We start from the raw sequence: 16050 nt of genomic DNA, 5'->3' as shown, positions 1-16050 counted from the left end.
TTAAATTGCTTACTCAATTAACTCTACCGACCCATCCCCACAGACCCCGCCTCGCAAAATATATATAAAATAATAAACACGTTATTCATTATGACAAAAAAGAAGAGCTATACATTACCTTGCTGGCCGTGCAAACAAAAGATGTGCACCCAGGTTGTCGAAACATGTCCTCACCGAGAATCATGACAAAAGTCGTGCTGTATGTTAAATATTTACGCCGTAAACTTGTTTTGCAAAACAAATTTAATTATTATTTTGATAAAAAAAAAAAGGCAACCTACGATTAGAGTGCGTTTGAAATAAAACTGAAAAAATTCTCTAAATTACATAACGACAATAACCTTTCACACTATACTGTCCTCGTAAGAATATGAATAACATCTTCAAAGTAGTACTTATTACATAAAAATATATTTGCGTTGTCTTGATGTGGTTCTATACAGCTTTGAAGGAAACTGTATCCATTGATATTGTGGGATGTACCTTTAAAATGTAGTTACGCACTTACAAAATCAAGGTTAAACCAGTCCAAACTGAATTAAAGCTTGTTTTCAAAATAACAACTTTATAGTTCGCATCAGAAATAAATACTCGCTGATTCAAACTAATTCAAAAGCCAAGTCAAGGATAGTTAAACAGAGCATAAATGTTTACATTATAAAATCGGGTGATGTTTGGTATCATTTTTTCAGAAAACTTTAAAATCTATTCAAGGGACAGATGCGCCATTTTTGGGGGTTGATTTAAGTCTTGAATATATGTAAATAGTCTTCAGAAGTACTAAAATAAAATAAAATTTTTCTGATCTCACTGTTAAGCAGTTTTGTAGAATTCTTTTTTACGTGTATCGCGGACACTGATAGCATCGATTTGCCAGTGATTCATGCAATGTCACTTAAACTAAGTATTTGATGACGTCACTAATCTCGAATGACATTCTGTGATGCGTGCATATTTTGAGATTAGTGACGTCATAAAACATCTTATTGAAGTTTGGAACAGCGCAAATTGATGCTATCAGTGTTCCCGATACACATAAAAAAAAATTAAAAACCTCTTTACAATCCCTTTAAGTCACGATCATACAGTAGAAAGGGACCAACCTATTTCTATTGTCAGAGAACAACGAAATACCAAGAGGCATGAAAAACAAGATTAGCTGACTTTGAGGGGTGAAGATTTTTTCTGTATCATAAACAATCAAATTGTCAGTGTGCTTAAACCTAAATATGAGCGTGATGTAATCTGTGACCTGTTTGATACGGACTCCAACTTTTCTTAATAACCCTATCATATATCTTGTATAGCTGGTACATTCAGTATGACTGCTCAAGTGGTGTACAAATTGATGAAAAGTAGGCCTACTGTTACAAAAATGGATCACTGTCATTAAAGCACAAATATATTAAGCACATGTCAGATAGCCACGGTAATTTAGGCACATGTCATTTAGGTACAGCGATATTTAGGCACTGTGATTTCGGCACAACTTCAATTAGTATTTAGCCACGCACATTTTAGGTACAATTATATTTGACAATTAGGTACATACTCATAAGAGTGCGCCAACGACCTATATGCCTAAGAAAAGTGCATGTGCCTAAAATACCGTGTCTAACTGACTTGTACCAAAATGACTGCTTACCAACAAAAATATGTCAAAATCACTTAACAAAAGCCTTATTAAAATAGTAATTTGTAGGTTTTTTTTTAATTCAAAATAGAGCAATTTTGTTTGGTGTATAGAGGCAGTTTATTCCATTCAGTGAAATAAAGCAAACTTGTTTCTAATTAATTATCATGTAACGATGTGTTTCACTATGGTTACTGGGAAACTTGAAACATCGGAAAGAGACCCGATCTTCTTCACAATGCCAAGCTATTACGAACTTCGTCTAATACCTTGACTGCCACATTTCTTGTATCATAGAATGCAATGATTTGATTGGATTGTACGCCAGCGAATCGCCCTCGACAGAAATACTGTAAATACTATATGGCTTATTTTTTACAGACTTTCTGTCGGAGGCTCTGATTTGCTATATTCACTAATGTACAATCCATCCAAATCGCTGCATTTACAAAACCATGATACAAAAAGGTGACTGTTGCAGTCAAGGTATAAGTGGAGGTTAGAAATAACTTGACACAGTGAAGATCTAGATTTAAACATCAACGTACTCGCTGGTTTTAAAGAATAGTCTTATATCTTTGTATATCTTATAATTATGTTAATATATATCTTTTCAATTCTATTCAATTGTGCTATTCGCGTGTTGTTTTTACATATTCTACATTGTAAAGAATAAATCAGTGTTAAAATCGCTGAATAAACAAAAGTATATTCTATGAAACGTTTATAGACGCTTCTTTTAAAAAGCTCCATTAAAACTACATGCGTCCGCTTTACAATAAAAGAAATGCTAAAAAAAAAACATAACACCCTCTAGTGTACTTAATATGTGTCAATTTTTTTAATATTGTAAAATCTTTTAAGCCATAAAGCCTATATAATTCGACATGTCAAACGATTTTACGTTTAATTTGAAGGGGCAGGTCAAAAAACACTTTCGTAAATGCATAAACCAGGACGTTTTAATGTTAAATTTGTGTGATTTTATATGAGGTTTTCTTCCTTGTTTCCAGTTATTTCTGAGAACCAAGGTGACTCAGTGAGTTAGACGCTTGCACGCTTGCACGCTTACCTGAATAGGTTGAGATAATACCTTCGGAAATTTCAACACGGTTCCCCTTGTCAGTGATGCAGGTAAGAGGGGCTGACATGGAAAAAGCGTCGTTCGGGTGGAACAGTAAACCAAGGCCCCGTGTGCTGCAGGTTGTGTACGTTAAAGATCCCTCGACAGTTGAAAATCGAAAAAGAGTAGGCTACTGCTGCTGTCCTGGCAAAATTTCCCTCATTGCACCCTGCATGGCATTGCCTGTCTTCATTAGCTTTCATTTTGCGGAAACTCCATTCATTTTATTTTTCGAGTTATTTCTGTATTTTGCCATACATCTATGTGTCAATATTATGCTTAATTCAAACATAGTGCACTGTCAATGAGACATTAAAGGGAGACGACTCTTGTTAAACAAGTTAAATTGATTCACACTCAAAAATGGACATATTACACTAAGCTTATTCAAGAAGCGTCTCTTTCCATGTCTAGATCACTTTTGCCAGTAATCAATTGCATTAATGTCCACAATTTTTAACAAGCTTACCACTATATACGCCTGGGTTTGTCCTTTTATTTCAACAGGTCTTTAAGTCATCATCAATATTCATCGCCAAGTATAAAATCACCACTAAAGGCTATTCATTAAGTTTTTGATAAAATAAATGATTGACGTCAATTATAAAAGAATACAGTAGATTTTGTACATTATATATCACGAATTGAAATTTTGAAAAGACAAATTGAACACCTAGTCATGAAGAAATAATCCGTCAAAAAAAGTTTCTAAATGGTAAAAATTGAAAAAGCCTGTTCACTTGCATTCTGTTAAAATAATAAATGTAATGATATGATAGTATTTAATATGCCATTAAAAGAAGGTTATAAAGGTCAGATTATGCCGGTTTTTTGGCTTCAAAATTTTCTTCTTTGTGTTCTATGTATGACAATAAAAGCTATAGTCTTGTTTTACACGACCTTTTTGGGGGCAAATAGAATTGATTAACAAGTCTTTCAAACACAACAAAACTACATTGAAAGACTAAATTAATCGGGACTAATCCGGATGTTGTCAACTGGCGCGAACTTTCTCCCGCCAAATCTGAACCACTCGAGCAAACAAAGAATAATCGAAGAAGAGAACTTGCAAATTTTGAGTGAAAATGGCAGGTTTTGATGATGCTGGAGTGTTTTTCAGTGATAATTTTGGTTCAGAGGAGCAACATGACGAACAACACATCAATAGACAACAAGTTAAGAAGAGATTTAAAGATTTTATTCGCCAGTTTCACGAAGGAAATTTCTCTTACAAAATTTCGGTAAGTCAAATGTCAGTGAAGTGGATATACAATTCAACCGTAGATCTATATTTTATACGCATAGTTTTATTATTAACAAATTACTCTATGACTAGTCAACTGTAGACTTACACGAAGTTGTTTCAGACCATGCATGCCTTGAGTAAAGCGGGAACCATCTGTACATGATACATGAATATGATAATGAATTGATAACAAGGTTAAACTAATAAAAGCAATTAGGACCTAAAGAAAATCTTATTATACCCCTTTGATTACTAATCAACAAGCTACTTAAGCAGCCATTTTTATCTCTAAAATCACAAGATGCCTGCAGAATGAAGTACCTAGCAAAGTTCGAAGATATGGAAAACCAGCGATCACAGTATGAGTAGTAGCATGAAAATCAGAAGCTGGCCACTTTCAGTCCAGGATCCTTTTGTCAAAGTCGTGGTTCTTCGCTTTCAGCGATGTTATTGTTATTATGACAAAGCCTGATGACATGGACAGTGTTTGTCATTAGGACTGGTTAAAATGATCCAAATAATTGATTACCATCGCTATGAATGTATAATTTCGTTATCAAAGTTTGTAATCAATTATAAACCAAAGTTACATTTTCCCCACTCGACCCCGACAAGTAGTACGGTAATCTCTTCCACATAGGTTCCCTTCAGTAGATAACATACCCACAATAAGCTGTAATATTGTGGTCAATAATAACAGATCAAAGCAATAGCATTTTTCTATGAGGCAAAAATTACACATGAAATTACGAATTTTGATTTTTGATATTACAGTTTGAAGATGCTGTTAAGGAAGTAGCTGATGAGGTGACAAGACCGAGACCTGAAGGTGAAGAAGATGTAGAAGATATTCAGATAACCTTGACCTCCAATGCCAACCCTTATTGTATTAGAGACTTAAAGGTAAAATTCTCACTAGCAGTAAAAATAATTTGATGAGGGATGATGGAATTTGTTATTTTCAGTCTGACCATGAGGGTTGACAGACTAATTAACCCTTTCCACCCTAGTGGCCAGTCTTTGTGATATGTACCTGAACAGCCGGTAACATGGCCGTTACCAAGTGCCATTACATTACTGTTGTATACATATAAGTCATATTAAAGTTCAGGCTGTACAATTTTTGATTTCCTTTACACTCTGTGTTCAAAGGGTTAAAAACAAAACATGATGACAAATATCCAAATTTTGTATTTGTTATTTTCAATCTGACCACCAGAGATAACAGACCAATTCAAAAAATTTGTATTTATTTTCACTCTGACCACCATAGATAACAGACCAATTCGAAAATTTTGTATTTATTTTCACTCTGACCACCATAGATAACAGACCAATTCGAAAATTTTGTATTTGTTATTTTCAGTCTGATCAAATGTCAAGATTAGTCAAAATACCTGGCATCATTATAGCAGCATCAAATGTCAAGGCAAAGGCAACTAAATTAACTATGCAATGTCGAAGCTGTGGCAATTCTGTCAACAATGTGTCTGTTAAGCCAGGTTTAGAAGGCTATGCTTTACCCAGAAAATGCAATACGTAACGGGGGCTGATACGAGTCCGCGAAGCCGAGATCGCCGAATATTCGAAGCGCTTTGGTGAGAGGTCCAGGATATTTTCCCTAAAAATTTTGGAAATCAGAACATGGAAACCTCGTTTTGTTGACATCCCCCAGCGACTATTGGTCTTGCATTGCGTTACAGTGCGTTAATGATGCATGTGCAGTGCGCGAACAGCCCGCAAACGCTACCCTCCTTTGCAAAGTACCGAAATTGCTACAACCAATTGCGCGGTATTGCGGGGACAGAATTCGTGTCAGAGTTACTTCATCCCGACTACACAAAAAAACAAGATTGAAGGGAGATAACAAATTTATTGAAAGCTCATTTGAAGTAAGAACAAGTGGTCATCTAAAAAAAAACTACACACTTACCTATTAAAAACTGCAGCCTTCAAAGCTTCTTATAATCTTACAGTCACGATCATAAAGTCTTTTTTCTTTTTTTGCTTTAAAGCTGATAGATTAATATATTGAAAAACAGAATTTATAGCGACGTTCGTGATACAGCTCAATCTGAATCGGTGACTGGGAAATCTGATTTAGTAATTTTACTAGAAAATCCGATTTAATTTGTAAAATTTAAAAGTAACTCGAAAATTCGACCTACTAGTACTGTTACTGGTGAGTTCAAAATAGTAACTCGAGTATAAGCAGTATGATCAAATGATGGCCCAAAAAGCTTTCGTTATGTTGAATTCGATCCCGAAAAGGTAAAAATCTCCGAAATTCCAGAAATAGGCTGAGTATTGTCGGTGTTTTTTATGATTTTTTATTATGATTGGGACTAATAGAAAGGATCTGGTTCTACAAAGCACCATAATTTAGGATGCCCTATCTCAACTGGTTCCAAAGTTACAGGAGCTGAAATTTTGCCCTTTTTTGATAAAAATTGCTCAGTTTTCGCCTCTAGTTTTTCACCAAAGAGCCGGAAGCAAGTTTGAAACAAATCCATATCAGCCAAAAAAACAGAAAAAAAATTTGTGGTCGAAATTTGAAAATTTTCCTGATCAAAATAACTAAAAAATGGTCGATTTTGGCCAGTTTTTGAGGTTAAATTAGCTCTTACTAAAACCGCTACTGTAGGCAGACCGTAGTTGCGACGAAGCTGTGCTTTGCAGGGTGGGTAGCCAGGAAGATTGTTAGGAAGATGGCTACCGCGTGTCATGGAATAAAATACTTGCCATGCCAACTATTTGACGTTGTTTTAATGGATATACTTTAGGTTACGATAAAATTATTATTCGTGGAATCTCCATTTCTTTGGGTTTTTGTTGGTCATCTCTCCCATCTCCCTAGTGGCCTAGTTTTCCGGTACATTACATAAAAACAATATGATATCGTAGAGCAGGATAACTATGTAAATTAGGTCATGTATTCATGATCCATATGACATTCTTTGAAGTTGATGACAATTGAAAGTGAAATGCATGAAATTGTTCCAAATAATATTTCCATTAAAAATTTCAATGTAGTAATCACAAATTTTGTTTTAACCAAAATCTTTTTTGTTACGCGCAATGACTTAATGAAAGTCCTATATAGACAAAGTGCAAGGAATTTATAGAAATTATTGATAGTTGAGTGATAAATAGAATCTTTTAAACGTTCTTATGTAATATGAAATTCGTTTCCGGATTAAATATTTCCCTCGCTAAGGTGGTTGCAAAGCCGGGTCAGCCTCTTTTCTGGGGGCCATGACATAATAATAATAATAATACAATTACAATACATAAGGCCATGGTCTTGTCTAATATTCAGCCCATGGGGACAATATAATGGAGAAAAAAATACACAATACCTCGATTGACAACCTGTTTAACAAATATACAAGTACATGTGTATTACGTTGACAGATTATGTTGCTGTAATTAAGTACATGATCACAAAAGATGTACAAGCCATCACAATTTAACGATATATATACAGAAAAATACACAAGTACAAGTGTATTACGTTGACAGATTATGTTGCTGTAATTAGGTACATGACCACAAAAGATGTACAAGCCATCACAATTTAACGATATATATACAGAAGAATACACAAGTACAAGTGTCTGAGATGAACAACGTGATCAAGCACATAACCACAAGATGTAAAGGCACCGAAATACACATTCATTATAGAATTATGCACAAATGTATCATTTCTTTTTTGCAAAAGAATATAACTCAGGATTGCACCTTTAAGATGTTCATAAAAAGGTTTTGAACAAATTTGTTACTAATTAGCTGTATTGTTGACATACAAAATCTAGCAACTGAATAAATACAGAAAAAAATGTTGCTATGGTTACGCCACGTAAATGGACAGACATGTTGCTTCTCACATAAATGTGAGCCTGAATGCCGAGCCTTATTCAATATGACGTCTTAGACAGAAAAAAAGTTTTGTGATGTCATAGTGTAATTAAATTGACAGATTCGCCATACTTTTGACCAAAGTACCACCGTCGAAATGTGAGCATTCAAATCCATGTGTGTCCAGAATTATTTGCATTTAAAAGTTATAATGACTCATTTTTTCATGAGATCCTGATAAATTTAGAAAAAGACATACAGAGCAATAGAAAGATAAATTCCTAGTTTGAAGTATATTTGAAGGAATTGTGCGTTTTTCGTACATTTCTAGTTACATATATATTCAAGAACTAAATAGTCCCTGAAAAGAATAATGAAAAAATAAATCAAAAAACTTTAAAATATTTATGAAAAGATTAGGCGTATACAGCTGTCCTGGCAAAATTTCCCTCAATGCCCATTGATGGCATTACCTGTCTTGATTCGTCAATCAAGAGCAAAGTTTCAATTTCTATCCACAGAGATTAAGCTTCACGTCTTTGTATTACAAGAGTTATAAATGAGGCATGTAGTCGTGGCAAAATTTTCCCGGGATACTGAAATATCATTTCATATTCAGATAGACGCTATATATGGCCCGAATCTACAAAAGACATATACATGTAAAAAGGCATCTGTGTACTCTATCGAACAATTTAACAAAGTGATAACCCGACGCAAAATTTGTAAGTATTGAAGTTATACAATTGACCAAAATCAACAAATCTCTCACACGTGAAGATGACAATAAAACGTACAAATAATGACAAAACACGTAACAGATGTCACACAGCAATACCCGTAACAGTAAATAAAACAATTTTGTCTCCATTTCACATTCTTTGCACTAAATAAACTAGCTGAGGTGAATCCAAGTGTCCACAAACACCTTGCCAAGATGTAACAATATTGCGACCATGGCCTGTGTTCGTTACAAAACTGAAACAGTATATTATAATGATGGTATCACATGAATATCATCTATGCCGGAGGTTCTCAACCTAGGGTCCGTAGTCGCGTTAAGCAACAACTCAACGGTTGTCTTAATTATAGACAATGTAATCATTTTGTTAATTGTTCTTCTATTGTGTCATGCAATTTAACTCAATTATGAAAAATAATGTTGTGGTATATGATTGTAAAAAAAAATGGGCATGGGAATGTAGAGTTTTAGGACCGCAAAGCTGGCCCCTAACTGAAAAGGTGACCGCGAGACTAAAAAAAAGTTGAGAACCTGAATCTAAAAAAGAGGACCTTTCTCAAAAAGGACCCACAACGACCTCATCCAGACTCTCTAATTAAATCCAGTGTTATGCAGAAGAATGAATTGACATCGATTTATTCTTATCTACCAATCTACAGTTACATATGTATTACTATTTTCATTGGTCGCCGATTTTTGAATCTCACATGTGTGCGCGCGCTTGCACGATAAGATTTTTCCGATGCCGACAGGATTTATAATATCAAACCAGTTTGATATTTGTCGCCGATTGTTTTATAGTCTACATGACAGGGCGTCATCATCCAATCAGATTAATTTTCCTTTTAATTTCATGTTCCGCACGTGATATCGACGTAATGGAAAACGACTGACTCGAGATTTTTGTCTGTTTAGATGTGAATTTCAGACTGTAATAAAATTAGGATCCACTCAGATTTCCAAATGCGAAATGAAACCTAGTTTTTCTGTCTCTGCCTTCATGACATCTGTCAAAATATAGTTACATCCAATGTCACAAAAAAAACTTAAGTATCTCTTAATCTATAGATTTCCTTTTACTTTTAAAAACTTATAATCTTAATCCTTTCCTTCATAATTTATTTTAACTTGTAAATCTGTATTCAGACTATTTGTTTTTTCCCGACTTTAAAAGATTCGGAAATTGTTTTTACAGTTTTGGGTTTAATCAAATAATAGGCAAGACAAAGAAATCTCAAATATGCTGAATATGCGTCTAGAAATTCCACGTAGTCAGTCAAATTGCGATGTCGTCATAAGTGACTCCACATGTGAAGAAAACAATAGATCTAATAACTTAAATTTTACCAGGTGTCTACCAGACAGAGCACAACACTAATTATGAGAGTAACATTTGCTGTTATAGACTCACACACTCCCATTTCAGTGATGTTCAAGGAGGAAGGGGGGAGTCGACCAGTTGTCGGGGCGGGGGTTGTGGTCGTTAAATATCCCTTTTTAAGAATCATTCGGTCAAGGGGGTGAGTAAAGGGCCACAGAGATGTCAAGGATGAGCACAAGGCAATTTTAATTTTCCCCTTTATTCAATGATACTAAATGTAAAAGTGTGTGTTTACCATGTGTATCAACACAACTCTGCAAGTACTGCAAATGTTGAACTTGCGCTTCAAGCGAAACCAGTCAAAATGAAAACGACTATCATTAATATTCACGGCTCATTAAAACAATGCGCGTATGTACAGCTAACAGTAATTGGTGACTATAAAAGTAACTGTGTAACTGACTGTACAACTTAATATGTGACTGTATACCAAAACTAACTGAGTAATTGATCGTGTAACGAAGTAACTGACTGTACATCTAAATGAGTAACTGGCTGTACAACTTAGTAAATCATATGACTAAACCTAACTGAGTAATTGATCGTGTAACTAAATAACTGACTGTACAACTAACTGAGTAACTAAATGTACACCTAACTGAGTAAATGGCTGTACAACTTACTTAATATGTGACTAAACCCGAGTAATTGATCGTATAACTAAGTAACTAACTGTACATTTAACTGAGTAACTATCTGTACATCTAACTGAGTAACTGGCTGTACAACTTACTAAATATGTGACTAAACCTGATTAATTGATCGTATAACTAAGTAACTGACTGTACAACTCAGTAACTAAGTGTACATCTAAATGGGTAACTGTTTGTACAACTAACTCAACAAGTGACAGTACATTTAACTGATTAACTGTATAATTAGCTCAGTAATTGACTCTAAAATATGTTCAACAACAAAATTACTATGTTCGTACAATTAATACAATAATTTTTAATTGAAGACACAAGTAAAAAGGTAGGAGACATAATGAATTTTCTTTGCACATTTCAGTTTCAGCTGTATACGAGTCATTTTCCATTAAGACGATAAACAAACAGTTTCGATGAATCGGTGTTCAAAAAGACTTACTGGACGGTTTCGACGACATACCTGTTTAATCTTCTTCACGACATATTTCAATAATTTTACTTTTAAAAAAATTAAATTACAGGTTTTTTGTGTTCAATATTTCTTCCGTTTGAGGCAAAATGTAAAATTTGTGTAGCGAGTAACTTGTAGACAAGATTGTTCTAGTATCGTCTGAAATTTCTATGGGACAGGAAAAGGCGCAGGATATTACTCTCTAGTCTGTATTTATTTATTCTCTAAACAACTGGTAAGTGAAGGATTGCATTTTCTTTTTAAAATATCAATTTTATAATGGATTCTTGTATTAATATTAATTAAACTTCTATTAATTACAACATTTTAGCTGTACTACTTATTTTCATTGCAAAAATTGAAATTTTCATCATATACGTTATATGGAAAGCGGAATGGCTTTTTATACGCCCACGTTATAATGTGGATGTATATTTTCGTCACCCATGTCCGTCCGTCGGTCCGTCGGTCCACAATTTGCTTGTGAACGCGATAGAGACTACAGTTTTCATCTGATTCGAATGAAATTTGTGTGATCATTTATAGTAATGAGATCTTGGACAAGTTCGATATTTACGATTTTTCGATGAACGGTTTTTGAGTTATTGCCCTTGATTTAGCCAGAATGCGTCATAATTGGCTTGTGAACGTGATAGAGACTACAGTTTTAATCTGATTTGAATGAAGTTTGGTGTGATCATTTATATTGATGAGATCTTGGACAAGTTCGATATTCACGATTTTTTGATGAACAGTTTTTGAGTTATTGCCCTTGACTTATGAAAAACGTGTCAAAATTTGTTTGTGAACACAATAGAGACTACAGTTTTCATCCAATTTAAATGAAATTTTGTGTGCATATTTATAATGATGAGATCTTGGTCAAGTCTGAAGTTGGCTATATTTCGATTAACGGTTTTTGAGTTATTGCCCTTGATTTATGAAAAACGCGTCAACTTTGTTTGTTAACACAATAGAGAGTACAGTTTTCATCCATAAATGAAATTTGGTATGATCATTTATAATGATGAGGTGTCAGAATTTTATTAAATAATGTGTGTTTGTTTAAATCAACAATATCTTGCACAAATGAGATTTTTGGTATGATTTGACACCGATAGGTGACTGCCCTTGATATACTGAAAATGTATGAGGAAAGTGGGCGTATCTTGCTAGGCAACCACTTGTTATTCAATGTTCTTCATGACTATTTCTTGCATGCATGCAATTTCAAGTAAAGGCGTTAGTGAGCAAGTATGCAAAATTTCGTTCAAAAATGTATTTTATCTGCATTTGAATATCAATGTGTCAATTTCCTACTCCATAAAAAAAAGCTGTTAATGTGGCCAGTATTGTATCTGATGAAATACGTCAGCTATGATAGTATTATAAAACTAGGATAAAAAATTGCATACGTTTCATTGTGGTTTTAACACCGTGGTAACACATGTAGAAAAGTAATACATATTCTAGAAGTATCCATCCATAATAACTGTCCTATTTACCTAGTATATAAATGCTAATAACGCTTTCAGGTAGGGAATGATATCTTGAAAAAGTTCGAATTCGATAAAGGATTAGGCTACATAGTTTAAAGTCTTGATACACCGAACTTATGTTAAATATGGTATAGAATCGAAAGTTTATGTCAGAATTTAATGAAATTTTGTTATGTGTGTTGGTTTATATAAAAAGATATTTTGATAACGATTTGACATAGATTAACGACCGTCCTTAATATACCGGAAATTCATCAGGCAATCTTGCAAGGCAACCACTTGTTTCTACTACATCTACATCAATTTATATCATACTTTTGCATTTTGACTGCACAAATATACTTCAATTTATTTTTTTTAAAGTCAGCAGTGAATAATGACTGCAGTGGACATTTAAGATCATAAGTATTGCTATTTGATTAATAGGTTCTCAATGCGGGCATGTATTACATTTGTTTTCTTTTTAAAACCATAAATCATATTCATATATATATATACATGTCTTTAAGGCACAGCGATATTTAGGCACTGTGATTTCGGCACAACTTCAATTAGTATTTATGCACGCACATTTTAGGTACAATTATATTTGACAATTAGGTACATACTCATAAAAGTACGACCTACATGCCTAAGAAAAGTGCATGTGCCTAAAATACCGTGTCTAACTGGTTTGTGCAACATATTTGTACCAAATGACTGCTTACCTACAAAAATACGTTATAATCACTTATCAGCCCTATTTTTTTTTTTTATTTTGATTTATTGCAATCAGCATTTACATGTACAATACATATTGCTATAGCATAAGTTCTATAACAATTAATTAACAAACAAATTTGTAGAATGTGTAGAACTGTGTAGCTTATCATGGAGAACAGATTCAACGAATACTAAATTATATTGATACATATTATATACAAATTATATACAAGAACAGTTGATAGATGACTATAACTTCTCAAGATATTGTTTTCGTTTTTGCCACGAATAGTAAATATATCTTGACAGATTTATAATAATAGTTTCAGATTTGTTTTTCATAATACTTTCAAATTTATAAATTGAAGGCCAACTCCAACAATATCTTGGGAGGTACTTTATTCTTATAACTCTAGAAGCTGGACAGCATAATAAAAAATGAAATTCATTTTCTATCATATTGGTGTTACAACAGTCGCAGATTCTATCATCTCTTGATTTTTAAAAATCGACCAACCTCAATTTTTAGTTTCATGGTTCCCGATCTAAATTTACACATAATATTTCTAAATTTCCTATTTGTAATAACATTTAAATATGCAGCACGTTCATAACTTCGTAATAAGAAATGTATGATTTCAGTTTTATTGAGAGACTAATTTTTGAATACCAGTTTTGAATATATTGATCACGTATTCTTTTCTGTATTGTTGTGAAGTTAAATGATTCTAGATTATATTGGCTTTCCCATATATAAGATAGACCTAAGTTTTGTAAACAACTTCGAACGTTAGAAACCCAGTTTTTAAAACCTCTATCAGAATCATGTTTCAGATGTTGGTATAAATCATATAAAATACCTTTTTTCTTTGAAACTATTTTTATCCAAAATTTCAATATGCTTTGGGTTTGAAAAACCCATAATGGGAATCGTCCGAGCTCCCCCAATAAAAAATTAAACTAGTAATTTGTAGGTTATATTTAAATTCAATATTGAGCAACTTTGTTTGGTGTATTATAGAGGCAGTTTATTCCATTTAGTGAAGCCGAAAGCTGAATTATCATGTATATATATGCAGTATAACCATCATGATGTCGTAATCATAATGTCGTAATCATAATGATGACATTTCAGAAACCGAATGCGGGCATTTATAACTTTAATACATTTTCACACAAAAACAAGTAGATATCTTGTCAATGGCAAGTCGAAATTGATATATGAATATTAAAAATCTATAAAAACTAGCGTAGCTTAAGCTATTTATATTACTTTCAGAGAGTGCACTCTAGAGCACCGAGATATGTTTGCATTGAGAAAGAAATGGCGTTTAAAAATTCTTATGTTACTTTCTGCGTTAGTTGTAATATTAGTATGTCTAAACTCAGGTAAGTTGAATACTTTTGGTGTTCTTTTAAACTGTTTCTGTTAAGATCTTTATTTATAGAACATTACATTCTGAACCAGAAATGAAAACATCTGAATCTTTGTTTTTGTTGTGTATTTGCGACTTAAACGTTTTGTAAATTTTTAACTGACAGAAATGAACACTGCGCTAATTTGGATTGTAAATGACGATTCACGCATCTGTCGCAATTTACGTCTACTATATCTATGCATAATCTTGAAAGTTTCCACATATAAGCAAAGGGCATTCGGTTTTCTCCTTTTTGATTTGCGAGTAGAATACAACAAATCACAAAGGCATGGGGAGGGGATGTATGGGCTTCAACCCCCACGTGGGCCATGACGTTTTCGTACCAGTGTTTATGTATTGTATGGTTGAAAGCAATGGTACTAGTAAGACATTTTTCTCGTGTTAAATTCAATTTCCTTTACAGACGATCATAAGCTGAATTCAGAAACGGTATATCGACAGAATCGACAGAGAGTATTAAAATGGTTTATGGAACCACCACAAGCCAATACTACCAAACCAATCGAAAACAACCAACCAAAAACCTTGGTCATACTTTTAACTTATATGCGTAGCGGATCCTCATTCACTGGAGATCTTATACAACGTCATCCAGATGTATTCTATGTATATGAACCACTTTATACTATTTCGGCATCTCTCCACCAGTCCAAGAAATTAACATTTTTCAACAAAAAGGACACGTAAGTATCAGTCCTGAAAGGGGCAATATTTTAAGTTTGACTTGTTACGAATACTGATCGCTATCTTGCAATTTTGCATTTGGGATTTATTTTTTTTATTTGTCCACTACTTTTGCAAAGCAGTCAGTGGCGTATTGGAAGGGGGGGGGCATATTCTAGAAAGTAGAAGAATTTTTCAATCGGGGCTGGATTCGTTATACATAAATATCATTTTAAGGTGTCTAGCACAATTTGATACCGAGTTCTATCCAATTGAAATCTATAGGGCTATATATATCTTCCTCTGCTACAATTTGTACGGTGTGATAATAGTATATTAAAAGGATTCGCCAGAAGTAGCTATTATAACAAATTATATTTAATCCTAAACACATGATTGTATTAATAACCTTTATAGACTGTCATTAATATTACTTTACTATTCTCGTTAAATATAAGTATCTAGTTTCATAGACAGATATTATTGTTTCTATTGAAATATATAACGGTAATAGTCAGTGTAGTTTAATATAATAAAGTGGAAATGCTGTTAAACATTGATTCAATTTATTAACCTGCTTGGTCTTTCAAATTAAAATAAATAATATTAATTGGTCGACCAATGGAGATTCTGGTACAGATTTGAAACTAAAAGACTGTG

At 33.4% G+C, this 16050-nt stretch overlaps 1 protein-coding gene across 1 annotated transcript; it reads left to right on the top strand.

The window, feature by feature from the left end:
- Positions 1–3841: 3841 nt before the first annotated feature.
- LOTGIDRAFT_163077 (hypothetical protein) lies at positions 3842–5545 on the top strand (the record flags this gene model as incomplete). Its single annotated transcript, XM_009059125.1, has 3 exons — positions 3842–3997; positions 4777–4905; positions 5369–5545. The coding sequence occupies 3 exons, from the start codon at positions 3842–3844 to the stop codon at positions 5543–5545; spliced, it is 462 nt and encodes a 153-aa protein (XP_009057373.1).
- Positions 5546–16050: the final 10505 nt, after the last annotated feature.

This window comes from Lottia gigantea, assembly GCF_000327385.1.
Source record: "Lottia gigantea unplaced genomic scaffold LOTGIsca_37, whole genome shotgun sequence".
NCBI lineage: Eukaryota > Metazoa > Mollusca > Gastropoda > Lottiidae > Lottia > Lottia gigantea.
This window is presented reverse-complemented; position numbering and strand designations above follow the sequence as displayed.